At 41.7% G+C, this 24,602-nt stretch overlaps 1 protein-coding gene and 2 long non-coding RNA genes across 4 annotated transcripts in view; 1 reads left to right on the forward strand and 2 right to left on the reverse strand.

The window, feature by feature from the left end:
* The window catches only part of LOC117504892, a 54,212-nt gene extending 53,184 nt beyond the window's left edge, over nucleotides 1-1,028 (reverse strand). Inside the window, exon 1 of the long non-coding RNA XR_004558951.1 lies at nucleotides 881-1,028. This is a non-coding gene — a long non-coding RNA (uncharacterized LOC117504892). The remainder of the gene's footprint in view (nucleotides 1-880) is intronic.
* The window catches only part of LOC117504818, a 3,434,143-nt gene that overhangs the window by 1,304,883 nt on the left and 2,104,658 nt on the right, over nucleotides 1-24,602 (forward strand). Inside the window, exons 11-13 of the mRNA XM_034164343.1 lie at nucleotides 883-961; nucleotides 1,257-1,458; nucleotides 1,607-2,515. Of these exons, the coding sequence (XP_034020234.1) occupies nucleotides 883-961; nucleotides 1,257-1,458; nucleotides 1,607-2,515 (1,190 nt within the window). The remainder of the gene's footprint in view (nucleotides 1-882; nucleotides 962-1,256; nucleotides 1,459-1,606; nucleotides 2,516-24,602) is intronic.
* LOC117504872 lies at nucleotides 2,286-17,346 on the reverse strand. Of its 2 annotated transcripts, none has more exons than XR_004558929.1 (3): nucleotides 17,200-17,346; nucleotides 3,897-3,900; nucleotides 2,286-2,296 (listed from the first exon to the last, which is right to left on the reverse strand). It is a non-coding gene; the product is annotated as an uncharacterized LOC117504872 (long non-coding RNA). The 2 variants fall into 2 exon arrangements; XR_004558930.1 differs by lacking the exon at nucleotides 3,897-3,900 and adding an exon at nucleotides 13,313-13,316.

Genomic DNA, 24,602 nt, shown 5'->3' on the forward strand with positions numbered 1-24,602 from the left:
CAGATGCTGAGTTAAGGACAGAACTTGTTAAACCTTGTGACCCTCACATCTCTTCTCAGGATCCTTTATAATTTAACTTGTATAAACGGATAGAAGACAAACAATTTGACTGATTGACATTTTGAGAAAAACTTCCAGTTGGACAGAATATATCAGCTTCTACAGAAAGGACAGAATTTACATGTGGAAGCTGTGAGGAAACTTTCCAGCCTCTGTGTGGAAAAGTCACAGTTTAGACTTCAGGGTCTTGTTGGATCCTTGGACCCGGTGGTGGTCAGAGTCCACAGCTGGTTTGCTGCTTTCAGGACCATCTGATCTGGACAGAAAGAGACAACTTTGAGGAAATCGTGTTTACGTTTATGACGTGCAGAGATTTCCCAACCTGCTGGAGAACAGATTCAGTGAGAGCGACTTAGAAGCCCGTAGAGGGAGGAGGTTCATTGGTACAAGCGAGCTGTGAGGAGACAGAACAGGACGTGGACATCTGTCAGATAACAGCTGCTGCATGAATGGATCCTGAGTTCCTGATCATTCAGTTTGATCCTCACTGCAGACATCAGAAACACAGACAGGAAGTCAACATTTAACATCTTCAGTCAGGATCAAAGCTCTTCATTTAGTGGTGCTGATGGAGGAGCCGTCACTGTTTCTGGCACGGCGGGCCGTCCTGCCAAGACTGTGGAAGGGAAACACAAACAACAAGGTCAGTGTGAGGTCCTGTGTGGATGGACAGTCAAGCCCACTGTGGGACTCTCAGGGGGACCAACAAGAAGACCATGAAAACCAGTTTGAGTGTTCAGACCAACGATGCAGGTTGATGTGAACTTGAAGCTGTTTGTGTTCAGACATCATGTGAGTAAACTGTTTCTGATTGGTCCACAGAGTGAAGCAGCAGAGCTCAGAGGTTCTCAGGGTTCCATCTGCTCAGCAGTATCAAAGACGGCTGAACCACATGTTTACGGTCTGTTGACGTCCATCTGATGTCCTCATTGGACAGTTTGTTCATAATGTCTCCATGCTGCAGCAACAAACACTTTGATGATGTTTATTCTCTCATTTATGTGAGATTTTTTTTGTTTTTTTTAATATAAATTCAGAAAAATGATTATCTCAAGGGTTTAACTTTTCAGTCTGTTTTTAATTTAATTGGATTTTCTGAACAAAATGCAGAAAATCTCACACAGTGAAAAATATAATGTGGAGACAAAATCCACACTGTGATGAGTTTCTACGTCCATGTTGATGTTGTGCTGCAGAACATCGAGGAGAACATGAGGATGTTTATGAAAAATGAGCTGTCGATGATCCAGAAGTTTCTGCTGACAAATGATGCAGAATACTTGGAGAGTCAGAGTGAGGATGAGGAGCAGAGTAACATCCGACTGGTTTTCCTGGACCTCACAGTGTCCTTCATGAGGAAAATGAATTATGAGGAGCTGGCTGACTGTCTGCAGAGCAGTAAGAGGACTTCTGTCCACATTTAACACAGACGCTAAATGACACGTGATGTTTGTCTATTTGAAATATATTCATGTGTGAATTCTGTCAGGGAAACAGGAAGTGATGTCATCATTCAGTAACTGATCTGTGCTGTTTGTTCTTTCAGGAACTCGTGCTGACGTTTGTCATCGTAAATTCAAATCTAAGGTGAAGCAGAAGTTTGAGCGTGTGTTTGAGGGGATCTCTAAAGCAGGAAAGACGACTCTTCTGAAGGAGATCTACACAGAGCTCTACATCACAGAGGGCGGGGCTTCAGAGGTCAACCAGGAGCATGAGGTCAGACAGATTGAAGCAGCATCCAGGAAAACAGACTCACCACAAAGAACCATCACATGTGAAGACATCTTTAAAGCCTCAGCTGACACTCAGCCACCAATCAGAACAGTGCTGACAAAGGGCATGGCCGGCATCGGGAAAACAGTCTTAACACAGAAGTGGACTCTGGACTGGGCTGAAGGACGAACCAACCAGGACTTCCACTTCATATTTCCATTCACTTTCAGAGAGTTGAATGTGCTGAAAGAGAAGAAGTTCAGCTTGGTGGAACTTGTTCATCTCTTCTTTCCTGAAACCAAAGAAGCAGGAATCTGCAGCTTCCATCACTTCCAGGTCTTGATCATCTTGGACGGTCTGGATGAGTGTCGCCTCCCTCTGGACTTCCACAGCAGTGACATCCTGACTGATGTCACAGAGTCGAGCTCAGTGGATGTTCTGCTGACAAACCTCATCAGGAGGAACCTGTTTCCCTCTGCTCGCCTCTGGATCACCACACGGCCTGCAGCAGCCAATCAGATCCCTCCTGAGTGTGTGGACATGGTGACAGAGGTCAGAGGCTTCACTGACCTTCAGAAGGAGGAGTACTTCAGGAAGAGATTCAGATATGAGGAGCAGTCCAGAAGAATCATCTCCCACGTGAAGACATCACGAAGCCTCCACATCATGTGTCACATCCCAGTCTTCTGCTGGATCACTGCTACAGTTCTGGAGGACGTGTTGGACACCGGAGACACACCAGAGCTGCCAGAGACCCTGACTGAGATGTACATCTACTTCCTGGTGGTTCAGTCCAGAGTGAAGAAGGTCAAGTATGATGGAGGATCTGAGACAGATGCACTGTGGAATCCAGAGAACAGGGAGATGATTGTGTCTCTAGGAAAACTGGCTTTTGAGCAGCTGCAGAAAGGGAACCTGATCTTCTATGAAGAGGACCTGACAGAGTGTGGCATCGATATCAGAGCAGCCTCAGTGTACTCAGGAATCTTCACACAGATCTTTAAAGAGGAGAGAGGACTCTACCAGGACAAGGTCTTCTGCTTTGTCCATCTGAGTCTTCAAGAGTTTCTGGCTGCTCTTTATGTCCTTCTGACCTTCATCCAGTCTGGAGTCAATCTGCTGTACAAAGAACAAACATCATCCAGAAAAATTCAAATAATTAAACAAAAACCTAAACTAACATGTCTCCATCAGAGTGCTGTGGACGAGGCCTTACAGAGTCCAAATGGACACCTGGACTTGTTCCTGCGCTTCCTTCTGGGTCTTTCCCTGCAGACCAATCAGACTCTCCTACGAGGTCTGATGACACAGACAGACAAAATCTCAGGGACCAATCAGGAAACAGTCGAGTACATCAAACAGAAGCTCGATGAGAATCTGTCTGCAGAGAGAAACATCAATCTGATCCACTGTCTGAATGAACTGAAGGATTGTTCTCTACTGGATCCGATCCAACAGCTCCTGAACTCTGGACGTCTCTCTGTAGGTTATCTGTCTGGTTCTGATTTATCAGCTCTGGCCTTCATCTTACTGTCCTCAGATCAACATCAGGACGTGTTTGACCTGAAAAAATATCAACCTTCACATGAGGCTCTTCTGCTGCTGCTGCCAGTGATCAAAGAATCTACAAAAGTTTTGTAAGTACAGAGACACTTTGACATTTGAACTCTGGGTGTAACAGATCACAGAACTCACAGATCAGATCAAGACTTAAAGTCACGGTTCTGATCACTTTCATACCCCCCCCCCCCCCCCCAAAAAAAAAAGATTACGAGGAGACAAAAATAACTGAGTTCTAACTGAAAGAACAATGAAAACAAGACGCACAGTTTGTAAATAAGAATTTGAAACTGTTTGTTACATTAAATTACAACATTGTTCATGTTGTAATTTGGTGATGGTGAATAAAAATCACCTTTGACAACATCATAAAAAAACAGACCAGAGTTTCTAACTTCAAATTCTTTTTCAACGTGAGGACGTCTCCATCATCTGGTTAGAAGGTAAAAATCAGAATAATAAATTTATTTCTGTTGCTCTTTCAGGATAAACACCACTCAGCAACAGTCAGGAACAGTTTTTTTTTTTTTTTTTTGTCTAATGATGTCACGGCTCACACTCACTGATCTGAACCATCTCAGTGAGATCAGCGCTCACATTCCATCCTCATCTTCCTGATGGTTCAGTGTTTTTGTCACTCTGTCTGCCCCGCTCCGTGCACGTGAACGCACAAAAGCTTTTTCTGCTCACACTTTGATTTCACTGAAACTCTGCATCAATATTTACTCAGTTATTCCTTTAAAAACAACTTACAAGGACAATAAATCTGTATTTCACACTGTGATGGAAACTTTGGAGTTAAATCACAGTTCATATGTGAGCTGAACGGGGGGGGTCATCTGTGATCTGTTCCATCACTAATTTGAACAAAGACTTAATTTCTCTTATTTAAAAGTGAAAATCTTTCTTGTTTTGAATCATCTCTGCAGGTTATCTGGCTGTAATCTGTCAGAGAGAAGCTGTGAAGTTCTGTCTTCAGTTCTCAGCTCTCAGTCCTCCAGTCTGACAGAACTGGACCTGAGTCAGAACCGGCTGCAGGATTCAGGAGTGAAGCTGTTGTCTGCTGGACTGGAGAGTCCACACTGTCACCTGGAGACTCTCAGGTCAGGATTTAGTTTTTGCTTCAAACGGTTCAAAACGTCTCTCTGAATTCTAAACTGTTTCATGAGATTCAGTTTCACATCAATGCTCGGATATGTCATCTGAACCACAACTAAAGGATTTCAGTCTGTGCTGGAAACACGGCAGGGTGGTGCAGCGGGTATCACTTGTCTCACAGCAAGAAGGTCTTAGGTTCAATTCCCACCAAAGTCCAGGTCCAGTCTGTGTGGAGTTTCCATGTTGTCTCCGTGTCTGTGAGTTTATTCCTGACTTTAAAAACAGGTTGGTTATCTTCAGGCTCCTCCCACTGCCTTTGAACAAGGTAGTGTGTGGAAACCCGCCCTGAGCCTGAATACCAAGTATGTCGTCAGTTAGTACAACCCCTGGCAAGAATTATGGAATCACCGGCCTCGGAGGATGTTCATTTTGTTGTTTAATTTTGTAGAAAAAAAGCAGATCACAGACATGACACAAAACTAAAGTCATTTCAAATGGCAACTTTCTGGCTTTAAGAAACACTATAAGAAATCAAGAAAAAAAGATTGTGGCAGTCAGTAACGGTTACTTTTTTAGACCAAGCAGAGGAAAAAAATATGGACTCACTCAATTCTGAGGAATAAATTATGGAATCACCCTGTAAATTTCTATCCCCAAAACTAACACCTGCATCAAATCAGATCTGCTCGTTGACATTAACCCTATGTCATGAAATTGACCCTATGTGTCTTTTTGCAAGGAATGTTTTCACAGTTTTTGCTCTATGGCAAGATGCATTATCTTCTTGAAAAATTATTTCATCATCCTTAAACATCAGAAAAGTGTCCAAAATATCAACGTAAACTTGTGCATTTATTGATGTAATGACAGCCATCTCCCCAGTGCCTTTACATGACATGCAGCCCCATATCATCAATGACTGTGGAAATTTACATGTTGTCTTCAGGCAGTCATCTTTATAAATCTCATTGGAACGGCACCAAACAAAAGTTCCAGCATCATCACCTTGCCCAATGCAGATTCGAGATTCATCACTGAATATGACTTTCATCCAGTCATCCACAGTCCACGATTGCTTTTCTTTAGCCCATTGTAACCTTGTTTTTTTTCAGTTTAGGTGTTAATGATGGCTTTCGTTTAGCTTTTCTGTATGTAAATCCCATTTCCTTTAGGCGGTTTCTTACAGTTCGGTCACAGACGTTGACTCCAGTTTCCTCCCATTCGTTCCTCATTTGTTTTGTTGTGCATTTTCGATTTTTGAGACATATTGCTTTAAGTTTTCTGTCTTGACGCTTTGATGTCTTCCTTGGTCTACCAGTATGTTTGCCTTTAACAACCTTCCCATGTTGTTTGTATTTGGTCCAGAGTTTAGACACAGCTGACTGTGAACAACCAACAAGTTTTGCAACATTGCATGATGATTTACCCTCTTTTAAGAGTTTGATAATCCTCTCCTTTGTTTCAACTGACATCTCTCGTGTTGGAGCCATGATTCATGTCAGTCCACTTGGTGCAACAGCTCTCCAAGGTGTGATCACTCCTTTATAGATGCAGACTAACAAGCAGATGTGATTTGATGCAGGTGTTAGTTTTGGGGATGAAAATTTACAGGGTGATTCCATAATTTATTCCTCAGAATTGAGTGAGTCCATATTTTTTTTCCTCTGCTTGGTCTAAAAAGTAACCGTTACTGACTGCCACAATCTTTTTTTCTTGATTTCTTATAGTGTTTCTTAAAGCCAGAAAGTTGCCATTTGAAATGACTTTAGTTTTGTGTCATGTCTGTGATCTGCTTTTTTTCTACAAAATTAAACAACAAAATGAACATCCTCCGAGGCCGGTGATTCCATAATTTTTGCCAGGGGTTGTAGATACGGCCCAACCACTACTGCAGTACTAACTAGAAGTAATCAGGTAGTTTTTCATCTTTCTTTATTTTTCACATCTTCAGAGATGCCATAAATCCATAGAAAGATAAGAAGACGGTGCAGAGAGTCAGCAGGCTCCAAATGAAACATTTCAACAAACAAGAAGAAATAAAGCTGTGAAAAATACTGCAGACGGACACGATGAAAATCAGCATCAAGCTGTCGTCAGAACACAAAGAATCCTGACAGAAACACATACAGACAAAGACAGAAGTGCTGAGAAAACAGCAGCTAAATCAGCTTCTTCTCAAACTTTGTGCTGAAACTTTTTATTTTTCCAGATGTTAAATGTTGCTCCGTAGTTTGGCGCCCCGACATCATGTAGAAAACTGTGCTGGACTGTTTGAGGTTGAGGAGATCTGCAGAGTTGAGAATGAAGCTGAGAATTATTTCTAAAGTAAGACAGAAAATATTCAGGAAGGTTCCTGCTGATTGAAGATATCTCAGAAATACAAAGACAGCTTTGAAAAATATTGAAGTCATCAGCAGTGAGGACTTGTAGTTTGTCAAGTAAAGGACGAGATGCAGTGTCTGATTCAGATCGGGCTGCGACCCAACAAAGCCTTTGTGAAGGAGCAGAAGTTTGTCCAAACTACATGTAAACATGAAGGATCAGGACGAATAAAAGTGTCAAAGAGTGAGGAGGACACTTTTGGACACCAGATGATTGACCCTCATTATCCACATTGATTGATTGATTGATTGGCTGTTCCCAAGAAGCGAGTCCAGTCCACGTCACTCCAGACAGCTCACTCCACTCAGTTTGAATTTGACTCTTTATCTCCAGACATCATAAAATAAGAATTTTTCTTTAAACATTCAGAGATAATTTATTTCATTTAAACCATGTGGTCCAGGCTATCTAAGCTAACATTAGCCTTTTTATCAGGACCCTGGAATCTGAATGAGACAGAATCAAGGTTGTATCATCTGCAAACATCAGCAAGAAATAATGGACTCTGTATGATGGACACAAAAAAGGACGGGGTCACCTGGCCGGGTTGTCCAGGTGTGGGTGTTGTTGTTGTGGGGTTTCCCCGGTGAAGCAGAGGGCTGCCTCAGTGTGATGTCATATGGCGGAGAGGAATCTGACTGCCGTTTGTGACCTTCAGAGGATCCAGCCTTCTTGGAGACTCTGAGTGGGATACTGGAAAATGTTCCTGCTGGAGACTCCTCAGTTCTACTTGGGGACGTCAGTGCTCATGTGGATGACGAAGAAGAAATTCATGAGGCCGTTTGTCATGGATCCCCTGTGCTCCCAGTTTTTAAACATTTGGATTCATCTGTCAGTCACAGAATAAACACACACAGAACACCATGAGCTCCAAACTGATGGATCCTGACACAGATTTGGAATCATTTGGTCATAAACACAGACACAGCTTAAGGCACACACGACCTGTCAAAGTGACCCCACCCCTAATTATTCAGAATGTTGTCGTGTGAAATCTTTCAAACTGAAGAAGAATCTCCCCCAGAGGAAACTATCTGTAGAGACCAACACCATTTTAGTACCAGGCTGTAAATATGTTTATGTTGGACATTTTAACATGGACTTCTATGGAAAGATACTCCTTTTTGGAGCTTAACTCATGCGGCCATTTAAGGAACTGCAAGACTTTCCACTTCAGGTTTTCTTCATTTCAGACAGGTGGAGGTTGAGACTTGGTTCTTGGGCATTTCGATGCATGGTGCCCCCTAGTGGTTACACTGTGTTGAGCAGTTGTTTAGGACACGTTAAATGCGTGGGATTAATTTAAGATGATCTGATCTTATTTCTCAGCACATGAGGAGTTGGAATCTTCGTTCACTTCATGATTCCATTCAGTTACCATCCAGAGGGCCGTGGTTCAATTATCAGTCAGTTATCAATACATTTTGATTGATCTTTTTTCTTACTGTGTGGCTGCTTGGTACTTTTCCAAGTAGAGTTTTGTACGGCTCTGCAGTGAATTGATCCCCAGTAACAGATCAGGAGTATTGGCTCCTGTGTGTCATTCAGGAGTTCTAAACCCGGGGGGTCCTGGGGTTTAGTTGCCCTGTGAAAACTGCCTGTGTGGCTTCAGACTGACTTGTGTTTGGAAAACTACAACTCCAACAACAAAAGGTCACAGTCACATCTGCAGCTTCTTCCCATCTTTATGTGCACTTCGTTGTGATTGTCAAGAAAGATGACTTTAAGCTTGCTTTCAGCTTGTTTTCATCTTGGAATATAGTACGTGCCATTGGTTTAATATACATGCTGTTGGATTAAACTGGACAGTGTTTGGTACTTTCCCGGAGTAAGTGAGGTCATACCGGACTTTTCCATTGCAGATGGGGAGGCCCATGGAATGAACTCAGTGGTGAAGACGATGGAATATGTCTAAGATAATTCCAACATAACAAGTATGATTAAATGAATTATTAATGTTATAAAATTAAGAGTTGATTAGAAAAAGTATGTTACAAATAAGTGAAATTAATGATTATATGAGTTGTTTTTCATTGCAGTCGGAAGAAAGAGGAAGTGAAGTTGTTTTTCATTGCAGTTAGAGAGAAAGAGGAACTGAAGAAGTTGTTTTTAGTACAGAGTCAGAAGAAAGAGAAGCTGATGATAAACAACTGATCAAATGATTAAGATGTGGTAAAATATGAAAATGAATAATAAGGAATGAAAATGTTTGTATATGATCATGTGAATTGTTTTTATGTGAAAGAGTTGTAATGAAATGATTGAATATGATCGATGTGATTCTAAAGACATGATTTAAAAAGAATGAATTCTCAGAAAAGCTGAAGTGTTAACAGAAAAGAGGAACTTGAGAAATAAGTTACTGGCAAAGGGCTGCAGATGGCTTCCAGTAAGGGATGGAGAAGGGAGGAGGTTTTGAGTCACCATCGTCCCCATGGTAACCATGATCATCTGAAGAACGGCAAAAGTCAGCACATATATAAACTGTGGAACACCAGGAAACGGGGTTATTCTTCCAGGGAGAGGTGCTGTTGTCACTTCTCCCCTGCTATGAGGAGATCACAAGACTTGACCATCTTGTGAGCAGCAATTAGAATCGTGGAGTGAGAGGATTGGAACCATAAGAGATCATTTGAGAGAGTTTTCAACTCCCACTCAGGCCGTCTAGTCACGGAGTAGCAGAGCATTGGAGAATAATCACTGGCCTCAAGTCTGAGTGTGGAAGTTTCAACGTTTTCTCTCTCAACGAACATCACAGCATACCAGAATGGATTAGATCAACTTTTGGTTGATTGAAGAAGGAATAAACTCTTATGTGGATTAATTTCCTGAAGGATTACACCATCACACAAGGATCGTGGTCAGCTAACAACTAATAGCTGATGAAGAGGAAATCAAGTTCATCGAACTGGGGATTTTAACATCAAAAACCTCCTTCCCTCACTCCTAGAAAAATTGTTAAGAAATTAATCCAGTCCAGTCAGAGTGAGATCAGACAGCATTATTGAATCAAAAACAAAAATCTCTGCCAATTATTATTCTGATTATATTTGAATCTCTGTTGTGAAATTATCATCATATAACCTATTTTGATTATGTTGTCGGCACTTGCAAAACCTGCAATAAATTTCCAAGCATGCAGTTTAAGTGTTAAGGCTCGGACATTGGATTTATTGATGCTTCTTAAGGTGTAAAAGTTAAAGCTTATTGGGTGTACAACATCAAAAAATGCTCTAAAAGGTTAGTCTGGTTTTTAATGAAATTAACGCATCCTGGGGACTCGCTGTACGAGTCACTAAATTCAAAATCTAGCAACATTCCAAGAGCCCTGATCCATAAGAGGAGAGCTGCCGGTAACGGGCGTGGCCGGCTCGTATCCTGGTTCCAGAGAAGGCTATTCGACCGGGGTGCGAGATCAGCGTCAGCGGGGTGGACGTCCGGATGGAGGCAGTGAGCGGCTAGACGAATCTCCTCGCCACCAGCTTGAACAGCCTTTGTGCAGCCCTGCCGGGTAATACCCGTGGAGACACGAAGGTCGGACCCCAGAGACGGAAAGCTGGTTTTTAGTACACAAACACATTCATCGGAGGGTGAGCGTGTGCCGCGTGTATCTAAAAAAATAATAACGGGATCTGACACGATGCAAGTGCACGCTGGCTGTGCTGTGCTCATGCACTTGTGATTTGTGTCAGAATAAAATAACAACCAAGCTTTGTTGCACAGCTGATTTGCTGCAGAAATGGTGACTCCAGGCCTCTGTTCTTTTTGTTTCCTTTTCGATGAACTTTGAGAGGTCGTGCGCTCCAACACACTGCTGCACAGCGCACGTTCAAATGGAAATAGTGGTGAGATTTTAAGTGATCACCCATGATCCTCAGGAATCTTGGCACTTTATGAAACAACAGAATGAGTCTGCTTTCAGTGGAGCCTTTAACGTGCTGACACACTGTGAAGATAAAAGCAGAGATTTTGCTGAATGCAAACAAACACAAAGTCACACAGTTCTTCTGTGTGTGTTTTTAGATTCTGAAGTCCAAACTGTCTACATGCAGTCAGAACATGTTGTTCGGTGCTTCTTGTCCTGTGGTGTGTCACGTTTATCACAGTCTTGTATCATCATCAAGCTGCGCACCGTCTCTTCCCAGGTTTTGGAGCAGACCAGGTGAAGTGAAGGCTGATGGCAAATGTTCTGAAATCAAAAGTATATTACGGCTTTAAGAAGTACCTGAGTAAAAGTAGAAACAGGTTTTCATCAGGAAGGTGAAAAGTTTAACTGTGGCCAGCAGCTGAATTCCAACCCCACAACCAACATTTATAAAATAGATGATTGATATTTGAGGATCAATTTCACAGCACATGACTGTAAACATCTAAATCCACTGAAGAATCATGTTGGACTGAATAAAAACACTTTGTGTCCAAAGCTGGTTTCTGGATCCTGTCTGAGGTGCAGAACGATCTGAACCTTTGCATGATGACACAAATCTGTTTCTTATTGATTTTGTCTTCAGGCTGAGTTTGTGTGATCTGTCAGAGAGAAGCTGTGAAATTCTGAGCTCAGTTCTCAGCTCTCAGTCCTCCAGTCTGAGAGAACTGGACCTGAGTAACAACGATCTGCAGGATTCAGGAGTGAAGATGCTGTCTGCTGGACTGGAGAGTCCACACTGTCACCTGGAGACTGTCAGGTCAGGACTCATCCATGTGTGCAGCAGCTCCATAAATCAGAGTGAAGCTGCAGCTTTGCTCCCTGTCATGTTGTGTGAGTGTTGATGGATCTCAGTGTTTGAACCACAGTCATGAGCTCATCCTGCAGCAGACATCAGTGTGTCTGTGCTGCTGCAAAGTGGGGACGTCCTGACACTGTCCTCACATTGTGTCTGCTGGTTTGTGTGTCTGCAGGCTGTCAGGCTGTCTGATCACACATGAAGGCTGTGCTTCTCTGGCCTCAGCTCTGACCTCCAACCCCTCCCATCTCAGAGAGCTGGACCTGAGCTACAACCATCCAGGAGACTCAGTCAGGCTGCTGGATCCACTCCGGACTCTGGAGTCTCTCAGGTATGGACTGGGTCTGGTGGAGCAGCTCCGTGTGGTTCCTGTGGACCTGACACACCGAGCTGACCTCGAACACCTCACACTGACAAACAGCGACTTGGCAAACTCTCTGTGCCGACTCATTGTTCCTGTTTGACATGAACACGTGACAGAGGTCCAGCTGATGGTCAGCTGACCTCTAACATACGTGTGTGTGTGTGTGTGTGTGTATGTTCTGCTCACGTGTTAGAGGAAATCATTTGTTAGTCGTTCACACATTCTGGTGCAAAGACAAACAAAAACAGTCATCGATCATTTTCAGTGTCAGTCTGTTCAGAGTCACATGTTTCAAAGAGGAACGGAGACAAAAAGCTTCATTTCTCTGAAGCAGGAGTCATCAACCTGCTCCTGGAGATCACCTGCTGCCTGCATGTTCTCCCTGTGGACCTTCTGCAGCCACAGCTGATGAGTCCAGTCCAGGGCCGGCCCAAGCCTTTATGGGGTCTTAAGCAGAATTTCATTTGGGGGCCTCCCTACCATCACCTCAGCACCAGATGCCTCATTATTCCATAGGCTACACTGTTATGTGTGTAACGTACCCACAATCATTAGCATTATTTGTAATTATCTTACATCATACAGGTGTCATTCTTGTTTTTAACCTTAAAGGGTAGCAACCTCATAAATATGTTTTAATTAACTCCTACATACAGAGTGAGATCTGCTGCTTTGGAATAAACAGCTTGGAATGCCCCCTCTGATCTCTTTGACAAAAGCAAGAAGAGACTCAATTTGTTTCTTGCAGTACAGCACATCCATAGCTCTCTGCTGGACAATGTCAAACACCACATCAGTCTCAGAGAAGATTTGTTCATATGTGTACAACATGAACACAAACTCAAAATCCTCCAGTTTCATCAGAAGGCCTTTGGCACAGTCTAATGTGTCATCATCCATGGACTTATCTGCAATGATCATCTCAAAAGTTTGCAGGAGGGCACCATCGAGTAGGACCATTTCTGGGCAACCTTGAGCAGCCTGCAGACTCAAGAAAAGACATCCTCTTTGTGGATTTTGAGAAAAATGTGGCAAACCCAGAGAGTGAAGCAAAAAATATTCTGCACTCAGATAAGCATTTAGCCTGAGACAGAATCAGATTCAGTCTGTGTGCAGAGCAATGCACAAACATTGCACTGGGGGCCAGTGTTGCCAGATGTATGATAATTATCGTATTTGTACGATAGTTTTGCCCTCTGTACGATGTATGATCAATAATGGAAAAATATCCAAAATGTACGATAATTTCAGTTGGTTGCCCAAACATGCATCTCTCTTTGACACACAAGAATCATTTTGCAGGCGTTGCACTCAGGCGGCATCAAAGACACACCACACACAGGGCTGCTGCTCAACCGGGACAAAGTCATTTGAAAGCCCACCCCCTCTCCATACAAAGTAATGAGACAACTGACCTGTAATGTAGACTGTTTTGGCTGCACATGCGCACATACGTAGCTTAGCCCACCCCTGTCACCATTGGAAATAAAAACAAAAAAAAACAAAAAACGGTAAAATAACTACGTTGTATATGTTTTGTTTGTGTATGATCATTTCTCCCAAAATATGATAATTTTGAGGTTTTGGTACGATAGTTGCATATTTCCTATCTGGCAACACTGCTGGGGGCTATTGCTTTAACTTTGGCCTGCAAACCATTGAGAGCTGAGCTACTTTTCCCCACCTTTTGCACCAAATTAATCTGAGGAGTTGATCTGTTTAACTCTAAGTTTTTCTTCGTAAGGAAGACTATCAAATGGCTTCACCAAAATCTGGTCCACAACATTCAAATTGTCTGCCATTATGTGCAGCTTGCTACCTAGCTAGCTCGCTAGCTGGGACTGGCTCGAGGCTAGTGTGAAGTTTGTCCGCCTGTGAGTGCTTTGTGACGGTGGAGGAGCTCAGCAGCACCCGCTGCTCGGTAGGGACAGAAACTGCGATAGAAGTCAGAAACAGTGATAGAAGTCAGTCTCCAAACACAAGCAGCTACAAAAAAAAACCCCACCAGAAATAGAAGCTCGATTTGTCGCTAGTCGTTTTTAACAAAGAAAATGCCGCTAAGAGGATTAGGAAAGTCTCCGGTTCAACTCAGAACAGAATGAAAATTAAAAAATGCTCCCACGGATGTTTACACCAAAAGATCGCTGATTCGCTCATTTCGCTGTCAATCAAAAAGGGATTCAGCCTCAGACAGATCATCCAATCATCATGCAGAGGCTGAGCGTCCAGGCCAACCGAGGCCGGCCCACTGCCCCAGAGACCCCCAGAGACGCTGAGCGTCCGATGGGCGGGACAAAGCCCAGCATTTATCCAATGACTCGTCTCGTTTCTCTGCATGCTTTGTGTCGCTATTGAAGTCTGTGGACACTCAGCGTTCACACTGTTTAAAGCACTGTGAAGCTGCAGGTTTGAGTGAGAGGAAAGCCGCGTCGTTACCAGTGATAAGAAGCTGATTCTGAACAAAAGTTGATTGCGTTGTAGCGCATATTTAGTCAATGACATGTACACACAACAGTATATATTTAATCACTTATTTTTTGACATTTTAGGGGAAGCTGAGCTTCCCAGGCAGTCTTAGAGCAATCGCCTCTGACTTTAAGACACCTAAAGCACTTTATACTAAACGAACGGAGCATTTTGCAAATTATGACAACAAAAATTGTAATATTGGACATGCAAACCTACCTTTGTCTTGTTTTTTCTCGTCTTCCAACTTATTCTTTTTTCTTTTCTCCGCTCCAGAGGGATAATTTCTTTTCTGAGACACGACTTGCACTCACTTCATTCCTCACGATTAGTCATCGACCACCTGACCCAAGCGGTGCATCTAAATTTGCCCAACGGTGGCAGCAGCCAATAGGAGGCATCAATTAACCTAGGATTGGTATTTTGTCAAAATGAATTTTATTTTATTGTAACCTCTTCTGCACGTCTTTTATTTAACACAGGGACTTTGCGGGGGATTCTTGTAAATAAATTAGCTTCACACAGGCGTCTTCTAACTGTCACAGCACTTACAGGTAAGTAAGTGGAGCTGATCAGTGGGTGAGCCTTTGCCATTCTGGTTATTCTTCTATCCATTTTGATGGTTGTTTTCTGTTTTCTTCCACGCGTCTGTTTTTTTTTTTTTTTTTTTTTGTCCATTTTAAAGCTTTGGAGATAATTGTAGATGAACAGCCTATAATTTTTTGCACCTGTGTATAAGTTTTCCCCTCTCCAATCAACTTTTTACTCAAACTACACTGTTCTTCTGAACAATGTCTTGAAAGTCCCATTTTCCTCAGGCTTTCAAAGAGAAAAGCATGTTCAACAGGTGCTGGTTTCATCCTTAAATAGGGGACATCTGATTCACACCTGTTTGTTCCACAAAATTGACGAACTCACTGACTGAATGCCACACTACTATTATTGTGAACACCCCCTTTTCTACTTTTTTTTTTTTACTAATAGCCCAATTTCATAGCCTTAAGAGTGTGCATATCATGAATGCTTGGTCTTGTTGGATTTGTGAGAATCTACTGAATCTACTGGTACCTTGTTTCCCATGTAACAATAAGAAATATACTCAAAACCTGGATTAATCTTTTTAGTCACATAGCACTACTATTATTCTGAACACTACTGTATATCTGCCGTTAACTGCTGATATCTGCAACTGACGGGATTTGCGGATTGGCAACGGACTGGGACAGTGTGTAAAACAGATATATATCGTGCCTATCACGTCCACATCACAAACTAAAATATGTTGTAGCTACTGCATACAGATTGGCCATGAATAAAGCGTTTTTATTACATCTGCTTTGCAGCTGATTTGCGGACAATCTGTGAATGCATAACAAACACGTCACGTACACCCAAAGTACTATATGTGGCAGAAAGCAACATACCTGCCAGTCAGTGCCGGTCCGGCTGTGTAGATCCACAAATATGTAATAGCTGCTGCAATCGGGTCTCCTCCAGGACTTTTATTTAACACCAACAAAAGGAAGAGTTGCTGTTTAGCCACAACTCACACTGAAGTCTGTTTTCTGTGACACTCCAAAAAAAAAAAAACACTGTCTCACACCCCCAGTGGCTTCCCCCCTCCCGCTCCCCAAACTCATGGACAGTTAACCCTCGCATGACAACATGAACATTAACTCTGTGATCAACTTGTCCAAGTCCAGCAAATGCTCCAGAGGCTGTATTGTTGGTGTGAATAGTGATGCCAAAAGGCCCGAGTGCGCTTATTTTATGACTGCAATGCAGATGCCGTGCACGTGCAACACGTGTGCGATGCATTCATAATACACCCGTAATACTGCCGTGATAATCTCAGTGTGTCGGATCAGTTTCCTCACTACATGCATTATACGTATAACCGTGATTGTTCATCATATATTTGGTATATATTATTAATATATCCGTAATTCATACTGGGACATTTGTCATTTTTGGCCATTTTTGTTGCGGACGACAACGAACACCCGTAATTTGTGTACTCAATTCATGCACAATTAATCCTCTCCCCAGTGGGACAGGGCCCTTAGTTCTTGATGATCTTTGAAACATGTAGTTTTAGTTCTGGAGGATCTGCTCCAATATGAGGGGACATGTAAGGCCTGCAGCTGATTGCCTGAACACACCTGACTTAATGAGCAGTGGGTGGAGCCTGTAGAGTCATGTGACCTCCAGCAGCAGGGTTGGTGAGCCGTGATTGGTTAAATCCACTTCAACAGATTTTCACCAGAATCTTCAAACCTGAAAAAGCCAAAAGTTGTTGTTTGCTGCTGATCAGCACAATTAGAGGTGATCAATAATCAATGATCCATTTGGAGCGATGAGTGTGTTCGAAGAGAAGAACTAAAGTGTGTGGATGAAATCAATGTTATGTTGGTGTTTTCATGATTAAAGACCATGTGTTGCTCCGCCCCCTCCTCCTTTCAGGGTGGATCCTGGTGGAGTCCGATGGCTGAGACCAGGTCTGAGGAAGTGTAAGTGTCTTTGTACTTTGATCCATCTGTTTCCATAGAAACCACCCTCTGTGACATCACTCATTCAAGTCCTACTGACACTGAAGCAGAGTTCAACATGAAGGCTGCTACAAACCATCAATTGATAACTCTGACTGTGTCGTCATGTTGATCAATGAACTGATTGATTGATAACTGTGTCGTGGTGTTGATTGATGAACTGATCGATTGATAACTGTGTTGTTTTGTTCCGTCAGATTTCTTTGAACTCTTTCTGGATCCAAACTCGGCGAACAGAAAACTCAGACTGTCCAAAAACAACACAAAGGTGGAACATGTGGACGAGGATCAATCATATCCTGATCATCCAGACAGATTTGACCTTTGGCCTCAGGTCCTGTCTTCAACTGGTCTGACTGGTCGCTGTTACTGGGAGGTCGAGTGGAGAGGATGCGTTTTTATATCAGTGACTTACAGAAGAATCAGAAGGACAGGAGACAGTGAGGACTGTGTGTTTGGATTTAATGATCAGTCCTGGACTCTGATCTGCTCTGATGATCATTCTTGTTACTCTGTCTGTCACAGTAACAGAGTAACAAACCTTCCTCGCTCCTCTTCATCCTCTCATAGAGTCTCAGTGTTTGTGGACTGTCCTGCTGGCACTCTGTCCTTCTATGAAGTCTCCTCTGACTCTCTGATCCACCTCCACACCTTCTGCTGCACGTTCACTGCACCTCTGTGTGCTGGGTTCAGGTTCAGGTTTGGTTCTGGTTCCTCTGTGTCTCTGTGTGGACTGTAGGACGGAGAGTCTCCTCCTGTGGACACAAACACTCGATCATGAGTGTTTGGACAGTAAATGTCCAGCTGGTTTGACTTTGATGTCTCAGTGATTGTAAACTAACGCGATTTTTGGTGCCCCCTTCTGGCTGACATATGATCCAAACACCGGCGTGTTTTTGGTTCTGTGTCAGCGACATTGTGCCTTTAATACATTCAACTAGCCTGTGCAGTGTTACCACACAGTCCAGACCAACATCTGGACATCAGTAGAGTCCACACTGTGCCAAAATCCAGCTTGCTGGACTTGGACTTCTTCAAACAACTGAACCGAGTTAATTCCAGCCGACAAGATACGGCAGCTCCGGATACACGTGAGCGAAGAAGCCGACGGAGCTATTCACGGAACGTCCGAAGAGGAGGAAAGGGAAGAGAGGCGGGTTAAAGGCTAGAGCAACCAGACCGCAGCTGCCTATGTTCTTACCAGCTGATGTCCACTCCTATTACATTACAGTGTTGTGGTGGAAATCACAGCAATAGTGTGGAACAACTACATTTTGTTTAAAAAAAATCACAACAGTTGTATGACATTGAATACAACAATTATGTTTTGATTATTTTACTGATATTTTATTCAGAGATATTTTAAAACAGAAAAATTGTTTCTTTACCATTCATTTTTATCACTGAAGATCAAAAGTCTGGGTGTGGGACAAGCACAAAAAGGCAATATTTGCATATAATGATGCTGAAAAAAGGTGAAAAAGTCATCATAGACTACTAGAACAAATTTCTTAACACACTTTCATTGTAAAGATAACTATAAAAGTTTGAAATTTCCCCTTTTTTCTGTTTTTCATACAATATGATCAGAGGACATAATAAGTGCCCATAGTCTAAGAATCACCCTTATCCAGAATTGGGTAATGGGAGCAACAGCTCCAGCAGGATATGCCAGACTTCCATTTCCCAATGTCAATCAATCAATCAAATGTCAGTAATAAAAGGAATCAGTCGTTCTTAAATATGCTATTGATTAAATACAATTTATAAATAAAACAAGATAATGACAATCATAAGTTAACAAATTAACTCATAAGATATTGTTAGTTTGACACAAGAATAATTTCTTTTCAGTTAAATTAGTAACTAAGTACAATATAAAACTCAATATATATTCAATATTTTACAAACATTTGTATAATTCCAGCAAAGTTCAGAAGGTTAGTGGAGCCTAAATTCTTGTTCAAAATGATCCCTTGGGGGGACAGGTTCAACTTTCGACCTTCCTCACTGAAATCAACATTAGATTATTCTAAAACTGCATTTTGAATTCCTGAATAATTCGGTGATTATTTTGTGCTGTTTCTTCCTGACATCAGAAGAAAGGTTATTTGATTTTTAGTTTAAAATCAGAGGGCATTTTGGTGAAGAGCGTTTTTCATGCTGCAGAAACTACACTGCACACGGCACCAGCCACAGCCAGGGTCACTGTCACATCTAGAACTGGATTAGTTACTAGTACAGGTTAGTTTAAAAGACTGTGATCTCATCACAGGACCAAAGGGGGCAGAAACATGACCACACACAAAAATGAAATTGTAACAAATGAATATGTGAAGAGATCAAATGTTGATGGGAATGACTGAGAGATGGTGAATTGAAATACAAAGTTATGAACACCTGAGGAGGTCAAATCTCAAAGGAAATGACAGATATGTGAACTGAAATTATCAAATCCATCTCACAATGAAAATAAGAGATATCCATCTTCTATACCCACTCACTCCAATTAAGGGTCACAGAGTGCTGGAGCCTTTCCCAGTGTTCATAGGTCGTGAGGCGGGGACACCCTGGACAGGACTCCGGTCTGTCACAGGACTGAAAGAGATTCGGTGAAATGAAATTGTAGAAGATGAATGTATGTAGACATCAAAATTCAGTGGAAATGATGGAGATATGGTTAATTGAAATACAAAAATATGAAGATCTTCACGGATACTGGGGAGAAAAAAAAGCCCCAGAGTTCAGAAAGAATCATTTCTCTCAGGTAGCACAGTTGGAGAGATGGGACACGCCCACTGAGGCTGTCTGCACTCTTTAAGACACGCCCACACATTCTGCAGCAGAGAGACAGTCATCCCCTCTGACAGGAGAAACTTTTTGTTTTGGCTCCAAACTTGAAGCTAAGTCTGCTAAAATCAGTCATGAGCTGGTGAAAAATACACAATACTTAAAAAAAAGACCATTTATAAGCTTTTGAAGTTTAGTTAAATTTATCTTTAAGAAATCTAAAGATGTGACACTAACTGGAGGAGGTTACATAGTGAGTGAGTGTGCATGAAGGAGACTATCATGGGAAAGAGTTACAAGTGAGGGAAGATCTCAAGACAACCACAATGACAGGGAGGGGGAGAAAAAAAAAGGTGGAAGAAATTCCACTGTACTATATTCTGTTGAATAACTCTGTTCCCTTTAAATATGATAATAGGCCTCCAAGCTGGTGGTATCGGTGTAGAAAAAGAAAGTAATCCCTTGACTGTTAAAGTGTTCTGTCCTGGTGTTCTGTCATTGTCTAATAGAATTCTTCTTTGTCTGTTATATTCTTGTCACTCCAGTAATGTGCTCAGCTGTCTCTTCTGCTGCATCTCAAACACTGAGCGGTTTCATGTTTTCTAATGATGTTGAGAGTTTGATTTAAACCTGTGTGATCTATATGTAGTCATGTGATTACTTCTTCTTCCCTGTGACTCCATCTCTCCTGTCTCCTTGATCCAGCCTGTCCCTGATTTTTATTTATAAAAAACGGACCCTTAGATTCTCTGTCCCGTTGCTTTTGTCACACTTTGTTCATTTCTGTTTTGATGATCGTTTTGACTTCAGATTTACTAAGTGGAATGTTGATCTGTGTTTCTGATATCAGAGCTGCTTTTACCAGCTGATCTGCTGCTTCATTTTCCTCAGTTTCAGTTGAGATGGAACCCACATGAAACATACTGAAATATTCTGTTGTAGTTTAAATCAGCTTTGAAGAATCTCACTCGGTGTAAGGCAACATGCAGATCAAGCAGGACTCTCCACAGAGACGGCCCTGCTTGATCTTATGAGAATTGACATCAAAGTAGCTCTGCAGTCCAAACGTGAACAGCACTGTCACCAGATGGATTGTTGCCATGCTTCATTGTATAGAAGGGCAACAACTTCACTTGGTGACAGCACAGTGATGAGTTATCTCTCCTCTTTGTTGGTTACTTGTGTGAACAGCCTTCTCACTGAGTTTAATCATCTCAGACTGTACACCCAGGGGGATGCAGATGATTTAGCTGAGGGATTCTGTTTGAGGACAGTTTCAGAACTTGTGCAGCATGCTCTCAGGATAGTGGAGAAGTGGTGTTTGTCTGTGAACTGAGAAGTGTCTTAAGGCAGTTCTCAGTTTACAACAGTGCCGTTGTATTGTCAGATGAAGATGAGTTCAAATTTGCAGGAGGTCTTGAGGGAGCAGCCCCCCCAGGAGACTATTGACAAGCAGGAGATGGAACTTCTAAATGGTGACAGATTCAGATGGAGGGAGGTGGTGAGATGCCTTATTTCTATTGTAAAGTCTGTAGCTGTAAGAAACATGGCTCGAAGGGGACACACAGGGACATTATTTACACCTTCAAATGACAACTTCCTCAAAGACGAACTAATGGCAGAGTTTGACCCCATAATGAAAGAACACATTACACATGTCTGATTCCAAAGGAAGACCACCAGCAGCCACACAGCTACGTTGGGCATCAGACACAAAACAAATAATAAACTTAATGAGCAGCAAAATGGTTTCATTTCTGTTTTGATGACACAAAGTGCTTTCATCCAGCTTTGTTATTAAGCAACCAATGAAATGGTTTCTCCACATACTGCGTGTGTGTGTGTCTGTGTGTGTGTGAAAATGCTCAAATTGCTATTTTTTTTCTTGATAATTTCCAAAGAGAACAGCAAAATGGTTTTATTTCTGTTTGACAACACTGCATCCTTTGATCCAACTTTTCATGAAGCAAACAATGAAATGGTTTTCTACATTGTGTGTGTGTGTGTGTATTTTCATGGAACCACCTTTGTTCATTGTTGAACTTGCTGTTTGATATTAATAATTTCCAAAGAGAACAGCAAAATGGTTTCATTTGTGTTGACAACACTCCATCCTTTGATCCAACTTTTCATGAAGCAAACAATGAAATGGTTTCTCTCCATACTGTGTGTGTGTGTGTGTGTGCATGCGTGTGAATGCTCAAATTGCTGTTTCATCTGAATAATTTTCAAAGAACAGCAAAATGGTTTTATTTCTGTTCTGATAACATTCCATCCTTTGATCCAACATTTCATGAAGCAAACAATGAAATGGTTTCTCTACATACTGTGTGTGTGTGTGTGTGTGTGTGTGTGTGTTAAAATGCTCAAATTGCTGTTTTTTCTTAATAATTTCCAAAGAAAACAGCAAAATGGTTTTATTTCTGTTTGACAACACTGCATCCTTTGATCCAACTTTTCATGAAGCAAACAATGAAATGGTTTCTCTATATACTGTGTGTGTGTGTCTGTGTGTGAGACAGACAGAGAGAGAGAGAGAGAAATGGTTTCTCCACATACTGTTTTTTTTTTCATGGAACCATCTTTGTTCATTGATGAAATTGCTGTTTTGTCTTAATAAATTCCAAAGAGAACAGCAAAATGGTTTTATATCTGTTTTGACAACACTGCATCCTTTGATCCAACGTTTCATGAAGCAAACAATGAAATGGTTTCTCTACATACTGTGTGTGTGTTAAAATGCTCAAATTGCTGTTTTTTTCTTAATTTCCAAAGAAAACAGCAAAATGGTTTTATTTCTGTTTGACAACACTGCATCCTTTGATACAACTTTTCATGAAGCAAACAATGAAATGGTTTCTCTACAGACTGTGTGTGTTTTCATCGAACCACCTTTGTTCATTGCTGAACTTGTTTTAATTTCCAAAGAGAACAGCAAAATGGTTTTATTTCTGTTTGACAACACTGCATTCTTTGATCCAACTTTTCATGAAGCAAGCATTTCTGTTTTGATGGGACAACGTGCTTTTGTCTAACTTTATTAAGCAACCAACGAAATTTCTCCACATACAGTGTGTGTGTGTGTGAGAGAGTGTGTGTGTGAATGCTCAAATTGCTGTTTTTTTTTCTTAATAATTTCCAACTTTTCATGAAGCAAACAATGAAATGGTTTCTCTACATACTGTGTGTGTGTGTTAAAATGCTCAAATTGCTGTTTTTTTCTTAATTTCCAAAGAAAACAGCAAAATGGTTTTATTTCTGTTTGACAACACTGCATCCTTTGATCCAATATTTCATGAAGCAAACAATGAAATCAAATCAATTTTATTTATATGGTGCCAAATCACAACAAACAGTTGCCCCAAGGCGCTTTATATTGCAAGGCAAAGCCATACAGTAATTACGGAAAAACCCCAACGGTCAAAACGACCCCCTGTGAGCAAGCACTTGGCGACAGTGGGAAGGAAAAACTCCCTTTTAACAGGAAGAAACCTCCAGCAGAACCAGGCTCAGGGAAGGGCAGTCTTCTGCTGGGACTGGTTGGGGCTGAGGGAGAGAACCAGGAAAAAGACATGCTGTGGAGGGGAGCAGAGATCAATCACTAATGATTAAATGCAGAGTGGTGCATACAGAGCAAAAAGAGAAAGAAACACTCAGTGCATCATGGGAACCCCCCAGTAGTCTAAGTCTATAGCAGCATAACTAAGGGATGGTTCAGGGTCACCCGATCCAGCCCTAACTATAAGCTTTAGCAAAAAGGAAAGTTTTAAGCCTAATCTTAAAAGGAGAGAGGCTGTCTGTCTCCCTGATCCAATGAAATAGTTTCTCTACAAACTGTGTGTGTTTTCATCGAACCACCTTTGTTCATTGCTGAACTTGTTTTATCTTAATAATTTCCAAAGAGAACAGCAAAATGGTTTTATTTCTGTTTGACCACACTGCATCCTTTGATCCAACTTTTCATGAAGCAAACAATGAAATGGTTTCTCTACATACTGTGTGTGTGTGTGTGTGTGTGTGTGTGTGTGTGTGTGTGTGTGTGTGTGTCTGTGTGTGAGACAGAGAGAGATACAGAAATTGTTTCTCCACATACTGGGCCTCATGTATCAACGTTGCGTACGGCGATATTTGACCGTATATGGGGTGTACGCCAAAACGGCTGTGCTACTTGGCATTTATCAATGTGGTCGTTGGCGTACGCTGTACTGAAAATATACACCAGGTGGAGAGGTGACGTAAATTCTACACCAAAATGAACCAGCACTGGAATCCACATAAAAATGAAGATGATCAACATGATAAACAGTGCCATTATACAAATCAATGCATATGTTACATAAATAACACTTTCCTGATTATACTACATGATAATCAATACAAATCCCGCTTTTGCGGGATTGTTATGGAGCACGATCCGTGGTCACAGCGCTGACAGGAAGGAAAGCGCTGCTCGCCTTTTTCTCCAGACTTCGAGCCTGGAGCCAGAGCAGTGCTGAGCTTAACTTCATGTGGTGTGATCGTTTTAGACTATGAAATTGATAATAACAACTGTAGTTCCGTCATTCCCTTAATTCGCCCGTGTTGCAACCAGGTTTTGTCGTCTCCATTCGGTTGTCACAATAAAATAAATACAGAAATACATTTAAAAAAATAAAGAAATCTGACAGATTAGGCGTGTTTTATTAATTGAGCAAGCAAATATCCACGTCAAGAATTATTGACGTGAAAAGAGAATACAGTGGTCCCTCGCTATAACGCCGTTCACCTGTCTTGGCCTCGGAGTCTCGCGGAGTATTTAGTCCAATTTTGCATGCCTTTTTTTTTTTTTTACAGTGTTCTGTGTTCTGCGTATCTGTTTATAAGAATCTTGTTGCCCAGAAGAGAAAAGAGCGCCAA

The sequence above is a fragment of the Thalassophryne amazonica genome, chromosome 23 (assembly GCF_902500255.1).
Source record: "Thalassophryne amazonica chromosome 23, fThaAma1.1, whole genome shotgun sequence".
NCBI classification, from domain to species: domain Eukaryota; kingdom Metazoa; phylum Chordata; class Actinopteri; order Batrachoidiformes; family Batrachoididae; genus Thalassophryne; species Thalassophryne amazonica.